The sequence below is a fragment of the Cuculus canorus genome, chromosome 2 (assembly GCF_017976375.1).
Source record: "Cuculus canorus isolate bCucCan1 chromosome 2, bCucCan1.pri, whole genome shotgun sequence".
In the NCBI taxonomy this organism is placed as follows: Eukaryota; Metazoa; Chordata; class Aves; order Cuculiformes; family Cuculidae; genus Cuculus; species Cuculus canorus.
Window position 1 is genome coordinate 110,664,795 of NC_071402.1, and position 18,926 is coordinate 110,683,720.

Genomic DNA, 18,926 nt, shown 5'->3' on the forward strand with positions numbered 1-18,926 from the left:
CTACGTAAAATGGCACAAAAGTCTCTTGAAATTAACAGAGACAACTCAGTGTCTGCCCTCCTCCACTTCATGCAATGAGCACATAAGAATGAAAGGGAAATGTGGGAATCAGGGAAGAAAGAAAAAACCCACAGGGAGTCTTCAGAGACATCAAATATAAAATACTGAATACAACAAAATTGTGACTGAATAAAAATGAGCTGCAGTCAACAAACAGAGAAATGAAGTGTTCATACATATAAAATTAAACATAAAAAAATGCCATCAGTTGTTATCACTGTGTGCTGAACATGGATCAGAGCTGGCTCACAAAACCCTCTGAGCAAGAGTTAGTCTTTTATTCCTGATAGTTGCTCCAGTGCAGGGTTAAGTGCCACCACAATCTGCCTCCAGCAGCAAAGACAGCTTAAACACTTTTATTCCCCAGCCTCACACTCCTGAAAGACCCCCTTGTTGATAAATGTTGTGCTTTATCACGCTTTCAGTTGTGATAAAAAAGAACATTTTTGAGGCTGTGCTATAATCTGAACAGCTGTAATGATCTTTTTGGGTTTAGAGACTGAATTTTAGCTAACTATGAACCTCCCAGACCCACAGCCCGTGGTGGACAGTGCAGGCATAAAAATGGATCTAGAGGAGCCAGACCTTGTCTGCAAGGCCAAGGGTGAGCAGCAATAATGGATCAGGCATACCCACCAATATGCTGCACATGCCACTTGGATGTCTGTCCCTGCATTCTTAGCACTGGCAGCAGAGGAACACAACGGACAGATAGCCACGCTGTGGTTTCTGCTCCGGAACACACATAGCACACAAAATTATACAGCCATCTTCTACTCTTCTTATAGCATTTTCTGTTCTAAATCTGAGATCATCCAGGCTATAGAGTTCCTGAGGTTTTATGCCTGATGTATACATTCATCTGTTCAGGTATAACCTGGACAGATGGCAGCAAAGTTGACTTTTTTATTCTGTTATGTAGTATCAAGCACAATGAGACCTTGTTAAAGTTTTTTTTTTTTAGATGCTTGACCTACCAAAGAAATGCATCTCCATGATAAGAAGAGCCTTTAAAAATGGACTAAAATACATCATTATTCCCACTGCACTGTCATGAGCACAGATACAGCCAAACCAGAATGCCAGAGGCAGCAGTACAGACAGTATCTGCTGTGGTAAATCCTTTCTCTAGTAGGAACTCTGGCTGATTCAAGATTTGTTAAAAGATTGCCCTTATACCATCTGAAGGAGTTATTGCTACTCCTGTAGAGGCATTTTTCCAAATAATATAGTCAGGAAAAAAAGTAAGAGACAGAACTGCTTGGGAGTTGTTTTTATTTATGCATAGTATAATCAGGAAATATAGGTCAGCTACAAAAGATAAAGAGTACTGCATATGACAACCAAAACACAGATGCGCTGCTTGCCACCCAAAACCAAAAATATAATTGTGAGCCATGTGTTGACAGTCCCACATTTGTAACATTTTCACTTCAAAGTTTCCAGTTACTTCATAAAAGAATTCATTAATTGCTCATCTTTCTGGAAACTTTAAATATGGTGATCTTTTAAAAAAAAAGTCTCTCTACCTGGAAGGCCATAAATCAGCAGTCACTCAGGCTCTGCAGAAAAATGACTTATACATGTTTTCTGCATATATACAAACATATAATTAATCTTTGAGAGCAGTGGAAAAATATTCACATACTAGAAGCTGTCACTGTCACAAAAGAGCTCTGCTCATGTCCTAAGGAGCAGATTGAAGTAATGTGGGCTTTAATAATTAGTGTTGTAGCTTCATTGAAGTGTGCGTGTTTGTCCTCATGCCTGTTGTTTTTCACGTTTTAGTTCAGAAAGCAATAATTTCCTACTGCATACAAATGAGGGAAAGTATGTAGAAGGGGCAATGGCCTATATAAGCTTCTCTCTTTAGCCACTATCCAATAAGCAGTGATAAACAGTGAACAATATCTAATAAAAGTCACAGACATCTGACTAACACTGGTGGCATTTAGAGCTCTTCTCTCTTATTTATGTGACTCAGATACTCTGCATATTTTCAGTAGGGAATAACAAACTCAACGTCCTCTTTGCAGTGCAATCCAAAGTGTTCTAGAATGCCATCATTTTCCACCCTTATTGCAAGTTAAAGGCAGCCAAAAGCCATCAGACTTCCTTTTATGTGGAAGAGAAAACATTTCTCTTCTCCAAAGCCATAGGATCCTACCCAGCAATGGTGGAAGATTCCTCCAAACGTATCAGGACAAATTCCTTCAACAAGCCTGAGTTGTTCACTCAATCCTGGCTTCTTGGAAATATTCACTGTACAACCAGGGTTTAAAAGCCAAGCGGCAAGTTCAGCCGTGTCTGGCTTATTGGAAAATATTGTGTCACAATTCAGGGCAATCAGCAAAACAGTCTCACTATTTAATTTGGGTAGAGGCAAAACACAGCAGCCAATAATTACTGCAGCAGTTTTCCTTGTGGTGGCCTGAAGTGTCTGTCAATTGAAACTCGGAAAGAAAGCAGAAAAACAGCACACAAGGGGGAAGGGGATATCCCAAAACAAACTGTGACATGTTGAGAAGGTTGTCTGAGGTAACAAACAGTTAAATGAAAACCTGAAACTGGTCTGTCTAAAAGAAAAAAGGCAGCACTATCTTATGAGCAACTGTTCTAGCTGTCTTCCTAAATTTAGTCTTTCTAAACGCACAACTGTGTTTAAGTTCCCTTTATTTCTTGGGTGAAGGTAAGAATTACAGCAAGAGAAAAGTTAGTTCATATCTCAGCTGTGTTTGGCACATCCCGAACAACTGTAAAATGCAAAACAAAACCGAAGACCCTTCCACTTAACGAGTAAGCCAAAATAAACCGCTAACAAGGCAAGTAGGAGACATCTATGCCTATACAGCTAAGCTCAGGTTTATTTAGCTCAAAATCCACCGAGGGCAGGGAATCTGCATGCAGACTTCAGCAGGTTTTGAAGAGTGTTCTTTTCCCATTGCCTAGAAATTGTACTTCTGCGACACTAATGTGTACACTCTTCCAAACAAATAATTTTCATAATTTCAGTAATTTCAGCAATCGTATCAGTAATGCAAGGAATGAATATATTATTTGGTCCCATTCAGATGAGCATGTCCTATTTATTTAGGCTAGACATTCCATTTTTATTACAGCTACAGCCATTTCATTACTCTGTGCTGAAATCATTGCATCACTTCATGAATCATCTATTGCCACGCTATCTGGGGACCAAAAAATAAGCCAACATAACATACAGAACTGGAAAAAGACAAGACAACAGGCAGGAAGGAGCCACAAATATTACACAGTCACTGAAACTTATTTCTACCTGATCAGTCAAAGAGGGAAGTGACATGCATTGAAGGTCTCATCAGACTTCAAAGAGCCCTTCATGTTTTACATATTTCAATTTCCTGTACAGCACTTGTCAGCAGAATACTAACCATGCACAAATACCAAAGCTGAAGGGCTCAGTGCTGAAGTCTCAAATTCAACAGACATAAAGGTGTTGGCACATTCAAACTTTTATTTGCCTTTCCAAAGAGAAGAAATCCATGCAAAATCATTGAATCGGGTATCCCAGTACCTACCCTCCCATAGGCATCATATTAGGGAAAATACTGAATATTTTATATATTTTAATTTAAAATAAATTATTGTGGCATTTTGATAGGCTAAGCAAAAATTGTATTGAATGATTTACCTACCTTCTCTGTGATGTAGAAATTAGAACTATCAGCATGCTGCAGTGCAAATTGATCATGATTTGCAAGAGACCACCTTAAAAATACAAAAATAAATTAATCACTAAATGAAATCTTAAAAACTCAAAACATATCCTTTATATAACTTTACTATGATCAAATAAGTGCCTCTCATTCCCATGTATTACTCATACTTTCCCATGGTTTTCAATGATGAGATCTGAAGTTTAATATAAAAGCATGTTTACAATGGGAAAACAAATATATCCTATGAATGAGATTTTTCCTTTCGCATATCTGAAACAAAGCCCTAAACTTGACCATTTCAAGAAAGAAATTACATAACATATATCTTCCTTCCAAGGCAAAAGTTAAAAAAATGCAGGGGGGAGGGAAGGGGAGCAGCACAGGGCAAGAGAAACTACTTTATCACTAAAGTAACACTTCAGTGCTCAAAAAAAGTTGATAATGATCTGAGATTCATTCCAGATTCCATATGAATTCATTCCATATTTTTTGTTTGCAGTAAGCAAGATCACTAAAATTTACAGTGCGAGGATTTTATGCCAGCTTATACGATACCCAACACATACAGTTTTAAATTGAATATATTGCACTAGATATAAAATACAATCTTCTTAACTTGGCAGGAATTTGATGAGGATAAACTAGTTTCTCCTGTGTGGTAGTACCTGACTAAAATAGCATTTTTGTCCCCAAATATTAATATATTTAAGCTAAAGCAAAATACTTCTCTTAGGCAATTACTACTAAATCACAAGCCCTGCAATGTGAACATTTCAGTTTCATATCATCAGTCACATCAACTGGACCCAGTGCTCAAAAATCAAGTCATTGTGTTTATTCCTTAACGCATCAACTGCGGGACCATAAGCATAAAGTGAGTGGGTAAAACACATCTCTGTGCAGAAAGGCAACAGTCTAAATGACTCACCCACATGATGGGGCTGCTTTGTTAAGAACCTCACCTTGCAGGGAAATTATCCAAAATAGACTGCAAATTTAAAATCTGAAGATAGAGCAACTACGAGATTTAAGAAACTAAGGACTAGTCCTCACACAGGATATCCAGATTTACTTCTGAAAAAATTATGTTCTAATAACTGAAAATGTACAGCAACTACTATGTACATATGCCAGAACTTACCCATCACAGACTTCTTTTATTATTGAGGACAGTGGCTTTTTCTGGTTAAGAAAAAAAGAAAGAAAAAAAAATATATAATTGATTTGGAACAGTCCTGAGCTTAAAACACAATTCCAAAACCACTGACTGAAAAGAACAAAATGAGCTAGTAGCATTTCATTTCTCACTTCATATCAGACTTGATAGAATCCCAAAATTTTCTGCTGCTTTGGTCTGATAATCTATAAAGACAGAAATTCTACACATACACATGGTGACATTATCAGTATGTTTTATCAACATTAGCCCATCCAGCATCAACTCAGCTTCTCAAGTGAGAAATCAGAGGGTCTTTGGTATACACTGCATCTCATTAACCAACAGAAATAGAAGATATAAATATCAACAGGACCACTCCCCAGGAATGACATCTGAATCAAGAAGACATTCAATATTTTTCAACCTTCTTTTATCCCTTGCAGATAAGGTCATATGATGACAGCAATTCTCTTAAGTACATATATGCAGGTTCCTCTCTGATAAAACACCAGCTGGAAGGTGTTAAGATCCCAGATGTATCAGTTCTGCTTTATTCTCTACATCTGTGAGCACAAGCATTTAGGCTGACTGAAAACAGCTCTGTTGCTTTGGATCCCAAAATAGAAGAAGTAGTCTAGTCCGGAGATGTTGCAATGCTCTGAATATGGTTATAAACACAGGGTCCACATGCAAGTGTTTAGAAGATTGCTGTCTAAAAGAAAATGCATTTTTATATCTTAAAACCTAGATGAAGCTGCATGGCAAAAAGAAGCAGAGCACATTTCACCAGTTGGGTGACTACTGGGCCATTTTTCTGGAATATTGGGTGACCACACAATGTCACACACATCTTTTGCTTCATAAAAATCCCCCCCAATCACCTGAACAGCATAGTACCCCTCCACTTGCTTCCAATAATCACAATTCATTGAATTCTTAAAAAGAAAATAAAACAAAATAAAATACACAAAATGCAACACACAACTACCCATAAACCAACACTGTCAAAATAAGCTGTTTCCCATTAATGTTTATAGAAAACTGATTAGGCTAAAAATCAACTCAGTAGCAGGGTGCATTACATGGGGGGGCAGTTACTTTTCCCTTGGATTTGTTTTCTACACTGCATAGACAGAAAGCCAGAGAGGGGACTCCCTACTCAGGTCAGGACCAGGGAAGCATTTGTTATTTTAACAGTCAAATCAACTAAGCCAGTTTATAAACAAGCAAAAACATAACACAAAACCATTTTAATCAAGCAAGAATGAAAGCATCTGCTGAACGGATTCTATCCCTGCTTGCCATACTGTCTCAGTTCTTGTTTTCCATCCTTCCGCTTTCACTGCCATTACTATTTATATACGGCCACCCAGATGATCCACACCAGGGAACCCAATGAAACAAAAAAATGGCCTAGTAAAAAGGAAAATAAATAGTTTTCACCTAGACCGATTTCCTCACCTGACTTGCCATGTACCTAAATGACTAGCAAATACGAACATAGGAGAGAAGAGGCAAGAAACGTTTGAGTGCTCCATTCTGCAGCAACCAACATGTCCCTTCTCCACAGCATAGCCACAGACAGACTGCAAAGATCAGGCAGATCATGCAAGAAAGAAAGAGAGCATTCTCTTCCCTACAATCTTTTCAGGCTGATCAGTTCCTCAGTCTGGACTACTGTGTCATTTATGTGCAGCTGCTTTGACCTGCTGTCCTCCTCCCTGAGGGGTTTTGTAGCTTCTGTAGTCCTGTGAAAGCAATCCCTGCTTCCAACCACTCTCTTCCCTCTATCCTTTCCCAGAAAGAGAAAACACATTTTTTTGGGGAAGGGATAGAGGGAGGAGTGCAGGTTTGTCTGGAGCAGGATAATACCAGTTTGCCATCCATAATACTTGTGCCAGCCTGAGGGTGAGACACAGCTCTGCACACTGCCTTCCCATCTTTCTTCAGGATACCTCTGCAGGTCCCGGTCCCATATTTCCCTATTTTGACAAAATTTGTATCTGGGATATTAATTCCTTTTATAAAGGAAACTGATACAAGCTTACAGATCTAATAAAATGGAGGAACAAAAGAGTAATTGCCTGTCCTCCTCATTATTTCCCACAGAAACTATAGTTTCCGATTGGAAACTATGACAAAAAGACACTTTAATAACCCAAACTGGCAGTAATATAAATACTAGGAAGGCCAAATACAATTACTTTCCAAATCATTATTTTGGTACTTCTAACTTGTCTACATCATCAGTTTTTGTGTCTTTTCTAAATCCTACTCATCTCCCTCCCTTCTTCCTGTTCTATACCACCTTCACTTTATTACATGACATTATTTTAAATCAAAAAGTCGGACAAAACAGAAAAAAAAACCCACAACAAATCAACTAGAATCTGTAAGGGGCAGTTAAAGAACAGAAAAATGGATCTTCAATAATAAAAATTATTAATACAGCCAGCCTTTCATGGTACAGCTTTGTCTGCCTCTGACACTACTGCTACAGCACCGATGTGACTAAGTATAATGCAATTAACAGCAACAGGATGAAAAAAATGGAACTCTTCTGGGATACAGGATTTGCAATTAGTAATTTGATAGCACTTTGCAAATTAACAAATGTAAAATAAATACAACTGCAATCCTAATAAGCCGCTGCTCCTAATTATCCCATGGGCTGCACTCCCCCTACACATAAGTCTCCAGACAAAATTCTTCTCCCTTCCCTACCAAGCAGATAAATTGTCACCAGCGCCCTGTTACAGCTGTAAATGGGATGTCACTGAAAAAGCAGTCGAGGGCTGCCACGACTCCTGCTGTGTGAGCTGCAGGAAGGCTCTGGCAGGCAGCACTTCTGCCACCCTGCCTGCACACCACCAGGCCTCCACACCAACAAAACCCTGATTTGCTCCAGGAGTGACAAGTGGGTGAGCCACCAGCTCCCAAAGCCCCTTCCCAGCCAGCTCACAGCCATGTCCAGAATCCCTTTGCTGTCCTGTTACTTGAAGGCTGCAAGAGAGATCTCCATGCTTAGGGAACAGTCGCAGAGTGTGACTCTTTACTGCACACACAGGACTGTGTCAGTACTAGAAGACAAACAAAAGCGAACTATTAGATTTTTTTTCTTTCTGAACCATGAAAGATGAGGTTAAAGCCTATTTACATTCCCTGCAGAGTAAATCCACTCAGCAGGGCGTTCAGAGGCATGGGGATTTTTACCTGGCTGTAAATGCTTGCCTGATGTCAAAGAGAATAGACTTGATGGGTTTGATATTTTAATCTTCATAAAAATATGTTTATAAAATTTACATAATATTTTTGTTACATTTACAGTTCTGAAAAGTCAAGTTTGCCCTTTTAATGTACTTCAAAGAATTCCTTTCAATCAAGAAGTTCAAAAATATTTCAACATTTTTCCTCCATCGAAATGAGTACTTTGTGCTAGTACCTTTTAGTTTTGTTTTTTTAACTTTGTCCTCCCTTACACTAGTAAAAATAAAGTGTGCTTTTATACATGCTGTTATACTCATTTAAAGCTCTAAGAAGATCAAGCTGTGGCTGTAAATGGATGAAAGAACACAAATCAAAATAAATGTTATGCTTCCTATAGCAGATAAATTTCAGCTAACATATCACAGCCATTTACATTGAATGCACTGGTTAGTATACAAGTATTTTCCTAAGGCAGGTATTAAATTGATGTCTGAAATCTAGTCGGAAACCATAACGGAGTATTATGGCCTCGTAACTTACTGCTTTGCCTACACGAGGAGAATCCTGCCACTGACACCAAGCACAGGCAGCATTAGAGATGATGTTAATTTATACACCCAATAAAGCTTTATCTGCATTGCGTGGTTAGTACAGGTGTCTGAGATGCTGGCTGAGTGTAGCCCTAAAGATATCCATCATGCACCAACACCTGCTCACCACTTTTGTGCTCACTTGCGTAGGTCTCAGGTCTTGTCTCCAGATTTTGTATACTACAGATGCACACAGACACCTAACTTTGTCTTCTTCAGTACCTGCCCTTGCTGCTTGTGTAATATTTCACAGCACTTCTAAGTACTTAAAGACTCTCTTTTCACAAGGGATCACATGGAAAAGATGAGGCGTAATGGGTACAAGCTACTGCTGGGGACATTCTGACTTGATACAAAAGGAAAATTTCTCACAAAGAGAATAATGGGCCATTGGAATAATCTCCTCAGGGAAGCGGTTGCTTCCCCAACACTGGACACTTTTAAGATTCAGCTGGAGAGGGTGCTGGGCCACCTTGTCCAGGCCATGCTTTTGCAAAGAAAGGTTGTACCAGATGATCCTTGAGATCCCTTCCAATCTGGTATTCTATTATTCTATGAACTTGCAGAATACAGGCTGAAATTTCCCACTCCAATTTCCTCACCAGTTTCACCCTTTCATGCCTACACCTTGGATTCCTCATAGAGGTAACCAGTCACCAGGAAACTCTAAGTCCAGGCACACAAGAATTTAGTCTGTGTGAGTCCAGAACACTGTTTTGTTACAGGGAAGTCATGGGATGAGCAAAAGAAAACTAAGAACATTGAATACACCAGTGCTGACCAAGCTCTAGCTCCTGTTCAAGCCACAGTACACTAACCTGGGTAGTTACTAACCTAACACTTCCAAATCAAATAGCAAATGTATGTGTGCGTGTGAGTATGTGCATCCATGAGCTGTAAAGAGAACAGAAGCCTAAATTTGGGTAGAAATCTATATTATACATGCAGTTCTGATATACTTTGATTGTGCTATACCAGGAAACTGTGGAAAGGTTTCTTTTAGGCAAAGGCTGAACATCTCTCCTTTTCTAATGACTAGCAGAGATGCACTGCTTTTATCTTTTTCTGTGCTGGGTGGTTTTCTTTGGACAATGATTGGGATATCACTTTCCTTGGCTGACACCTTTTAATCACACAAGTAACAAGAAAACACTTAACCCTCGCTGTCATTAAGACTATCACAGAAAAACAGCAGATGCAGCACATCTGTTAGTGGAAAACACTCACCATTGAAAAAAAAAGTTCTGTTACTGATCTGTACATCTGTCAAAAAACAGACTCTCAAGCCAGTAAATACATTATACTGTCTATAATTACTGCTACCAGTCTCCTAACGAATCTTTAGTCCAGAAGTCATTTTTCTGGCTATTAGAAAAACAGAAAAATACCTCTTTTCACAATCAGTGGGGCTTCATCTGTTACTGTCATACACCAGGGGCTACAGAAATAGAAGCAGGCCTGTCCAATAGCAAAACCAGATGCTGGTATGCCTGGATTCTTTACTCACTACTTTGCTGCTGGTTTCTCACGACATAAGAGGCAAGGTCTTCACCTAAAAGAAGGAAGTACTGGAAAGGTTTGGGCTTCAGACTCCTCAGCCTGCTCTGAACCACTTTGGAAACCAGCTCTCTCCATTGACTCCAATGGAGTATTAGTGAGACCAGACCTGTTAATTAGGCATCGGGCATCTGTAAAAGATGGAGAAGGGATTTCCTTAGCTCAGGGGAGCACTGGAGGGAATGAATACCTGAAGAATGGGGACAGCCCAACACTACAGTAAAAGAGACCATAAAGACCAGGTCAACACCATGTGGTTCTGTTGGTGCAGCCACACAACCCAAAGCAGGAAACATTCACACCCCAGAGCTGACAGGCAAAACCCTCAACAAGTACAGTCTGATGATGGGAGAGAGCTTTTACTGGGTCACTTCACAGCCAGTAAGGTAGCAGTTTTAATGTGTCAATGGAAACACTTATATTGGTATAAATATAGCGGTAGGGGTTCTAAAGAGCACACAAGACTTGGGAAACTCAGATGTTCACGTTATCTTCCCCTTCACTCTCAACTACAGCTTCCTCAGTTACTCCCTTCCCTCCCCACAAAGACATCCTCACTCCCAAATCTGTATTTCACCAGATTTAAGCACTGCTCCATAGATCATATTTGGGATGATACAGTGACTGTACAACAAGGAAGCAGTGAAACATAACATTATTTAAAAAACAAAACAAAATAAAACAAAACAAACAAAAAACCCAAAAACCCAACAGAATTTTACGGAAATTTCTTACTCCACATCTAATGTCCTAACAAGTACTTCGCAAACAGGGACACCAAAACCTCCCAATCGGAGTACTGAAGAGTTATAAAACACCTAGGGACATATGCATGTGGATAACAGCATGCAACATACCTGTACCACATATTTAAAATACAGTGTAAAATACAAAACAGGGCTTTAAGATGTGGCTTTTCACACATCACTTTATTAGGCAAGCATACATTTGAAAACTGAATGAAGAAACCCCAAAACCGCAACTCATGACTGACACACTGCAGGCCTACTAGGGTAGAAAAGTCTCTACGTGAAGGCACAAAAAAGTTACACTGTGGGATTTTTAGTACTACACTTCTTGATACTACAGTCTTGAAGTTCTAAATGGAGACTATAATTGAATCATAAAGTGTGCCTGGATACTCCAGCTGGCCAGAATGTGAATGAAGTACCTTGTCATTCATCGATGCACAACTTTAGGAATCTCACCACTACATATTTGCTTTAAATATAGCTCAATTAAATTTTAAGATTTGAGGCTCCTGCTGTTTCTTAAAAGAAATTTGCAGATGTTATCTTACAGTCATGTTCAGCCTTCATCTTGAAAATGCCATCAGTTGCAGGCAGCAAAATTCAGGTAGCAACAGAGAGGTTCTGGCAAGCAAAGTCAGAGCCAGAAAAAAAAACCAAACAAAACACTCAAAAAACCAAGGACATAATTAATTAAGTGTTTAATCTAAAATATTATTTCCTGAACATCTTTTATGTTGGAGATAAGGAGCACTGGAACACTTTCCGCAGGACCTCAGGCATCTCCTAACTCTATATCCACTTCTATAAAAAAACATTTAACTGTCTACTGCATTTAATTAATGTTTCATAACATAGAAGACAACACCAAGTGGAAAGCATAAATAGCATCCATGAGACTGTAACTCACTAAATATTTCTATTTCTTTTTTCCCCATTTTCTTTTACAATTTCTAGCACTTTTTAACAACTATTGCCTCTTTAATTTATCGCTTTGCTATTGTCCCTGTATTCAATAGTATGACAAATTTTTTACATATTATTCAGCCAAGCACCACAGGGTGTCAGTTCGAAGCCTTGAAAGGCTCCTATCAACCAGTAGGAATGTGGCTTTGAACAAGCCAGACTAATAAAACGTAACATGTGACGATAACATTGCCACCACAGCAAAGAACTAGAGCTCTAATGATAACTACTCCAACCCCACCGTCATGTAAGAAAAGAAATCATATGTTTTGGCACCCGTTGTAATTAACAATGATTGGTTCACTATGTTAACAAAGCACTGTCTATGTACGTGTGGTAGTGCACTGAAATATACAATGCATCAAAACATCTGCATTACTGCTTTCAACTGTGGCCGAACAGTTTTAAGTCTTTTTCCCCAAAGAAAAAAAGCATTGAGATCTTCCATTAGTCCAACAAAAAAATGGCACAATAATTTAGCGGATAGGATTTCCTTACCAATTGTATTAATAATCCCTGATGGCAACAAAATTGAAAGGATTATAAAAATGTCAAATATTTTCACTATGTTTATATGCTGGTTAGTATCTGCTCTATGAGCAGTTTCATCCTCGGTTTTGTGAAGCTGAAATACTGACAAGGTACAACAAGAAAAAATAAAACTCATTAGATTATTGTTAACATCTGTTTAACATCTAAAAGCTGATTTTAACAAGCCCTGCCTTTAGCAAACTGGCTTAAGCTAACCAAATGTTTTTCAATGTTTTTGAAAAGGCAGCCACCTTTTGGCTCATCTATTTTCAGGTAAGTTTCTCGTCAGCTACAAGCAACGTCCTCCTTCAGAATGGCTGAGACACAGCCATAGTGGCTGGCCTCAAGCACCAACTCCCTTCTCCGACCTGATAAGAAAGAAGCTGCTGCTAGGAAATCCAAGCAGAGAACACTTTTATAAGTCAGTGTTAAGATTCATCCCCAGCTGCTTCGTAGTCCTCTGTCTTCAAGAAACTGAGATCCTGCCAGCTGTTAAAGGCACTGACAGTTCCCTTAACTACTTTAAACTCAGTGTGCAATAACATTGGAAATCTTCACAATACTCATACAAAACAAGCATCAGTAGCTCCAGCTACTGCAATACTGTTACAGTTTTTTTGGATAAAAGTTCGTATAATTTTGCAGGTTTGTGGGAAGGAGGTAAGAGCCTCTCTCTTCCTTTACCCCCTCAGCACTTAACCCCTTAATTTTGAAAGTCAGTCTGGAGCCAGAATTAAGCACAGGGAGTGACACTTCACGGTACAGCCTTTGATACAGAGAGACATCAATACCCCTTTTTCTTCACCACATGAATGATGTTGGTGTTCACTTATATTGCATACATTTAGACTTGCCATGCTAGGATTGTATCTGTATACTGCTATTACTAGTGACAGCACTTGCAGAAACTACAGCTATTCTTATTCCACACACACAGCAGAAGCGATGTGCTACTTTCTTGTCTCTAATTAAACATTTCAACATCCTTTCTGAACTACATTTTTCCCCATAGTTTCAGAAAGGCTAAATCAATTAACAGTCCTCAAGGGTCCAGAAGTAGGTCAGAAACCCAAAACGATTTGAAAGTTTTCTTTAAAAAAAAATCTTACTGGTTTCCTTTTATATGCAGTGAAGTACAATGACATCTCTAAAGAAAAAAACGTTAGAATTACATCTACAGCAGATACTGGCAGAAGAGAAAAGACAACTTGAAAGACTCTCTTAAACTTGCTGACTGAACCTAAACCTTAGAGAAAGCATTAATGTAAAGCAGCTCATGATTCCTCCCATGTGCTGCACTGCATTGTATTAACATGAAATTGTCATTTGATAGTGCTCCTGTAAATTTTGCCCACTGTACCAGATCTGTGCTTTGAAAAAAAGAAAACACAGCTTTTCTTTCATTTTTTCTTTCTTCCTGTCTTCCTTTCTTCCTTTGGCTCATGTAAAGATTCACATCTGATAAGTGAGCTATATACTTACTCATTTCACAGATAAAAGTAAACTTGGAGGAAGACACTGTTCAGCCAAGTTTAATTACAAAATGTTCCTTTCTGTAGGAAGTGTGAACCTCCATTGGTGAGGAAGTTCATCCCTGAGTTTAAGGAAGTCTGGTTTTGGTACAACTTGTGTTTACACACAACAGAGGATTTGAATGGGATAAGCTAAAATAATTATTGTCCCCAAACATCCATCTTGTGCCTCTCCCAGAAGCTGCTTTCCCTGCAGCAGAAACAGGGAAGTTGTAAAGACACATCTTCCAGAATAATCATCCAGAAGACTGGGAGAAGAAGATAGCAGGCAGTCGATGTCTTCCCTAGACACTCCACAAAAAGATCTTAATGCAAATTCATACACCAACCCATTTCCATTCCTTCCCTTACATGAGAGTAAGACTTAAAAGTCATCCTTATACCCAGCTCTTAAAGTAATAATCACATCATTTCATTATAAAAATTAATACTGACCACATTACTAGTATTGCCAGTATGGATTTATGCAGAGGGGAAGAATCTAGACGTTATTTTTTTTAGATCTGTAATTGAGGAAAATGACGGAAGTAGAGGAAAACACAAATTAAAAAAATCCAAGTATTCTGGAAGAGAATAACTGGACATGGTCAAGTCCATCTCTCAAGGAGAAAGCAGAAAACTACACTAGCTTGCACATGCTTTAAAATCAGCTTTAATGGCTACAGGCGGCAGCCACTTGCTAGGTTTACTGCAACTTAATTAGGCCCTACCTGGTACGAGAGAGGGCAGTAAATAATATGTAGTTTTCCCCTCTTTGTTTAAAGCAGCTTTTCAGGAACAAAAGCAGCTGGAAAACCCTGACGTCAAACAGTATATTTCAAAGAATGAGAAGAAAGGTTAGGCACAGAGGCTGGTTCTGAAAAGCACTTAGTTATATATTAATTGTACAGGCAAATAGTCACTTTAAGTCAGTAAGACTAGTTTTGTACCATTAAAGTTAAAATCGTCATCAATGAATCTGAGTTGAAAAACCTACAGAAATTTAGTGGAAGCAACAAAAAGAAAAAGCTCTGTGCCCCAAAAAGTCCGGGTTGTCGTGCAGCTGAAAGGGAGGTTTTTAATGTAAAGTTTAATAACATTTGATGGAAAAAAAATTCGTGAGCTCTTTTCAGGCCCAGAACTGCCCAGTGCACTGCTGTCAATCACTGTGTTTTCACAATGACATTTCCTCATTTTGAAAATATTTTACTCTCTTAATTGCTAAGCAATCACCTACACAGCAGGTGAACTGGGATACAGTGGAACTGAATACAAATAAACGCTACCAACCATATACAACAAACAATCTATAAAAAAAATAACATTTTCCTCAACCTCTTTTACTGTATTTGTACTTCAGTATTTGGAATACCCTTGGTACCCAGAAAGATAAAAACTTGCACCATGCTACACTGAGGTTTTTTGTTGTTCTTTTTAAAATGAAGTAGTGTTCTTTTAAATACTGGTTTTGTTCTTGCTTGTAAGGGATCAGAAAGAGAGGAAGGTAAAGTTTTTAGGATTTTCTGAATATATGTCAAATTGTGCTTGAATGAGCAGAACCCACTTGGGAGACAGGCACTGGCTGCAATATCTGGTCAATGAGCAAATCATTCCTCCTTTCTGCCTTCCTTTTCCCTCCTCCCTTTTATCATCTCTGACAGCTAGCCATCTGAGGTATGAATCATCTCCTCCACCACAGCTCTTCAACTAAATAGATGTTTTAAGAGAAACAGATTGGGAAAAGTTAGCATTAAGTGAACCAAAAGCAGAGCTGTGTGTTTAGTAGCATGTATCACACACTGTGTTTTCAGGGCTCACTCTGAAATTGCTCCTATGCTTGAAAAAGGCACATGTGAGGGTTTGTTTGTATGGGTGTTAGGATGGGATGTTTCTGTTCCATCTTCAATTCTTGTCACCACATCTGTATTTTCTGTGTCAGAAAGGTGACGGATCATACCCTCAAACTTCATTCCCCCATTTCTCCCTGCATAAGGAGTGGGCTGCTGTCTGCCTTCTCCCTTTCAACCTCATTTTCTCTCTTCCTCCTCCTCCCCATAAAGCGTCACGAGGAAGCTTGCAGACAACTTGGCAGGCTAGGCTGGAAGAGTTCTATCTCACTTAAGCATTGGTCTTTCTTATCCCCTCTAAGTCTTATATAATAAAAGTAAAAACAAGGTTCCAGGACAGTAAGCTAATATTTCAAACAAAGTATGAGGGTTTTTTGAGAGTTACTTTAAACCATTTTGTAAATTAAAACACTCATTTTGTTATTATTTTACAGCTACTTGGAAGGAGACTGCATAATATTTGTTTATTTTTGTCCCCACTGTACTTGGTAGCAATAAGCTGTTGTTCGTCATGACTAACATACATCTTTCCTTGAACACAGTGTGCAGTGTCTACCATTTGTTACATAATAAAAAAAAAAAAAGAGAAAAACCCACAAAAAAGTAAAACATTATTCACTCCAGAAGGCAAGAGATTTGTATCTGTAGATATATGCTTACTAAAAAATTTCAGCAAATGAAAATTGAGAACCTTGGCAGGTCTGGAAATCAAACTACAAAGTGCTAACCGCTAGGGAACTCCCCTTTCCTCTAAAAGGTCTTTCAGAGTGCCTAAAAATCATTCTGCTGTTATTCCAGCCACCCTCTAGTACCATGTTTCTCCATACTTCACACAGGAATTTCCCAGGCACATATCACTAAAGGGTTAACTAGAAGTGAAACTAATTGTACTGCATGAAGAGATTAGGATCCCGTTTCGGTCAAACATTTTCAGCATTAATTTTCTCCTCTCCCATAGAACTTTATAATGTACTTGGTCCCCAGATACAGTAGGGTCTAAAGCACATTATGAAATGCCTTCCTTTGCTCTGAATACTATTTACAGAAATAATAATTATTCTAAACAGGTAACATGCTGTATGATTTCAAAACATTACGAATAAGCTGTTAAATATTAAAGAGCAACTTGCTTTTAATATTAATGCACACACCATAAAATCCATCTCAGAGAAGTCCAGAACAGAAGATACAGAGCTTGCATAACTTGATTTGGTCTTTTCCCCTTCCCCCCACCTAATTTCCTACAAACAGTCTTTAATTCCTAATTGCTAATTTGTTAGCTTCTGACCACTGCATCCAATCAGTCCATGGGGCCGTTGCATTAGAAATAAGCAGCTAAACAGGACATCCCCCGAGACTCCTGCATGGAACAGCAAAGATCATTCTGCCCACAGTGCAGCACTAAAGTTCCAAAATCTGCACTTACTGCAGCCATTCAGTATGATCCTACTCCAAATGCAAAGCCCTAGCTGAGAATTTGCACACTATCCACCCAGTGGTAACAACATTACCACAATTTTACAGTTGAACAAACGACGGCACAAAAGTGTTAAGTGGGTCACACAAGCAGTAAACATCTTATTTAAGCAGCTGTTTAAAAAGAAGAAAAAAACCCCAAACAAATAAAAAAAACCAGCTAAATACATCAAAACCACTGAGCAGTAAGAGAGGAAGAGGATTACATCCTTTATAAAAAACACCCTTCTACCACACAGGCATTCACAGCAGCGTATGTGTGCATCCAAGTAAACATAAATGCAGAGACACACACACACAGAGCAAAACTTATTTACGCACAGGGCCCGGAGCACACATACACAGGCACTTACTTGATCTATTTCCATTAACTTGGGGAAGGCACCTGGCCATTCGATCGCCACCTTCACTATATCAGCAGGAGGGGGCATTGCGACGCTGCTGTTCTTCGGAGCCAGTACAACTGGACACTAAATACTGCAGAGATTCTCTCTCATTCACACCTGCAGGGAGAAGGGGGAAAAAAAAAATAATACAGCAGTTCAGACAGAACTCCAGTACTGCCGCTTCGTCTCCTATATTTTGCCTGGCTGGGCAGGTGAATGAAAACGTATGTGTGTATGTATGTGCCAAAGCAGAAGAACGGCACATATTACAGAAGGAAACATAGGACACAACACCAGAGCACATTGCAGAGCTTGTCAGTCTGTTAGAAAGATGGCTGAAGCACTGAAATGTACGGTGAATAATAGACGTGCATTAGATTTAAATAGAGAAACTATTTTTAAATATTACTAAATAAGCTGGTGGGGAAAAGCGACAAACTAGAAGAAGCTCCTCATACAGTGTCACTCCTGGAATCCCAGGGAATGTGACCGAAACGGTTAAAGCTGAGGCTCCAGGAGAAGAAATTGCCCAGGAAGTTATGGCCAGGAAATACTGTTTCTTTTAACTATAGCAATGATCTTCTGGGTGTTCACAAATAGATCACTGCACTATAGCAACCAGGATGTCAGGAAGAAGGCAGAACACACAGCAGTTTCCACATATACATACACACACACATCCTCACCTAACAGATCCAGAGATACACATACATAAATACTTCTTTATGGCAAATCTCAGACACATGAATACAAAAGGACATAGTATACATTAAGAGTGATATAATCAGCTACATAAAATGTCATCGTTCCGCAAGAATATGAATATCAATAGGATCTCATGCTAAATAAGCGCTGACTGTGAATTTTGGGGGAGGAAAGGAAAAGGGAAGGACCAAATCCACATGTTTGGCAGAATGTGAGTTCTGTCTCTTTTGGCTTATCAAAGTCTGTAACCTCACAGTAACAACAAACACTATTCAAGTGTTGTAGTGCCTTTCTGAGCTTGCAAACAAACCTTCCACGCCCCTCTCCCAGCTCAGTGGTAGCAGGACAGCCACTGAAGTAGCAAAGCTCTGCAGTTCTCAGACATGACAACCCGTGCACCCTCCTGCAGGCTGTAAGGTTGCTTTGCTAAGTCCTTTGGGTCAACGGTGGCTTTCCTGCATGCTCTGCCGAGACCCAGCAGGAC

General features: G+C 39.1%; 1 protein-coding gene across 5 annotated transcripts in view; it reads right to left on the reverse strand.

Annotated features, from left to right (window-relative positions):
* The window catches only part of ELMO1 (engulfment and cell motility 1), a 305,172-nt gene that overhangs the window by 239,068 nt on the left and 47,178 nt on the right, over positions 1 to 18,926 (reverse strand). For 4 of the 5 annotated variants that reach the window (XM_054058818.1, XM_054058816.1, XM_054058817.1 and 1 more), the window contains 3 exons: positions 17,705 to 17,854; positions 4,900 to 4,940; positions 3,735 to 3,807 (listed from right to left, as the gene is read on the reverse strand). In XM_054058818.1, coding sequence (XP_053914793.1) covers positions 3,735 to 3,807; positions 4,900 to 4,940; positions 17,705 to 17,782 — 192 coding nt within the window. In that variant the 5' untranslated portion in view covers positions 17,783 to 17,854. Of the gene's footprint in view, positions 1 to 3,734; positions 3,808 to 4,899; positions 4,941 to 17,704; positions 17,855 to 18,195; positions 18,215 to 18,926 lie in introns of those variants that run through there. The other variant, XM_009558108.2, reaches the window with a different exon arrangement.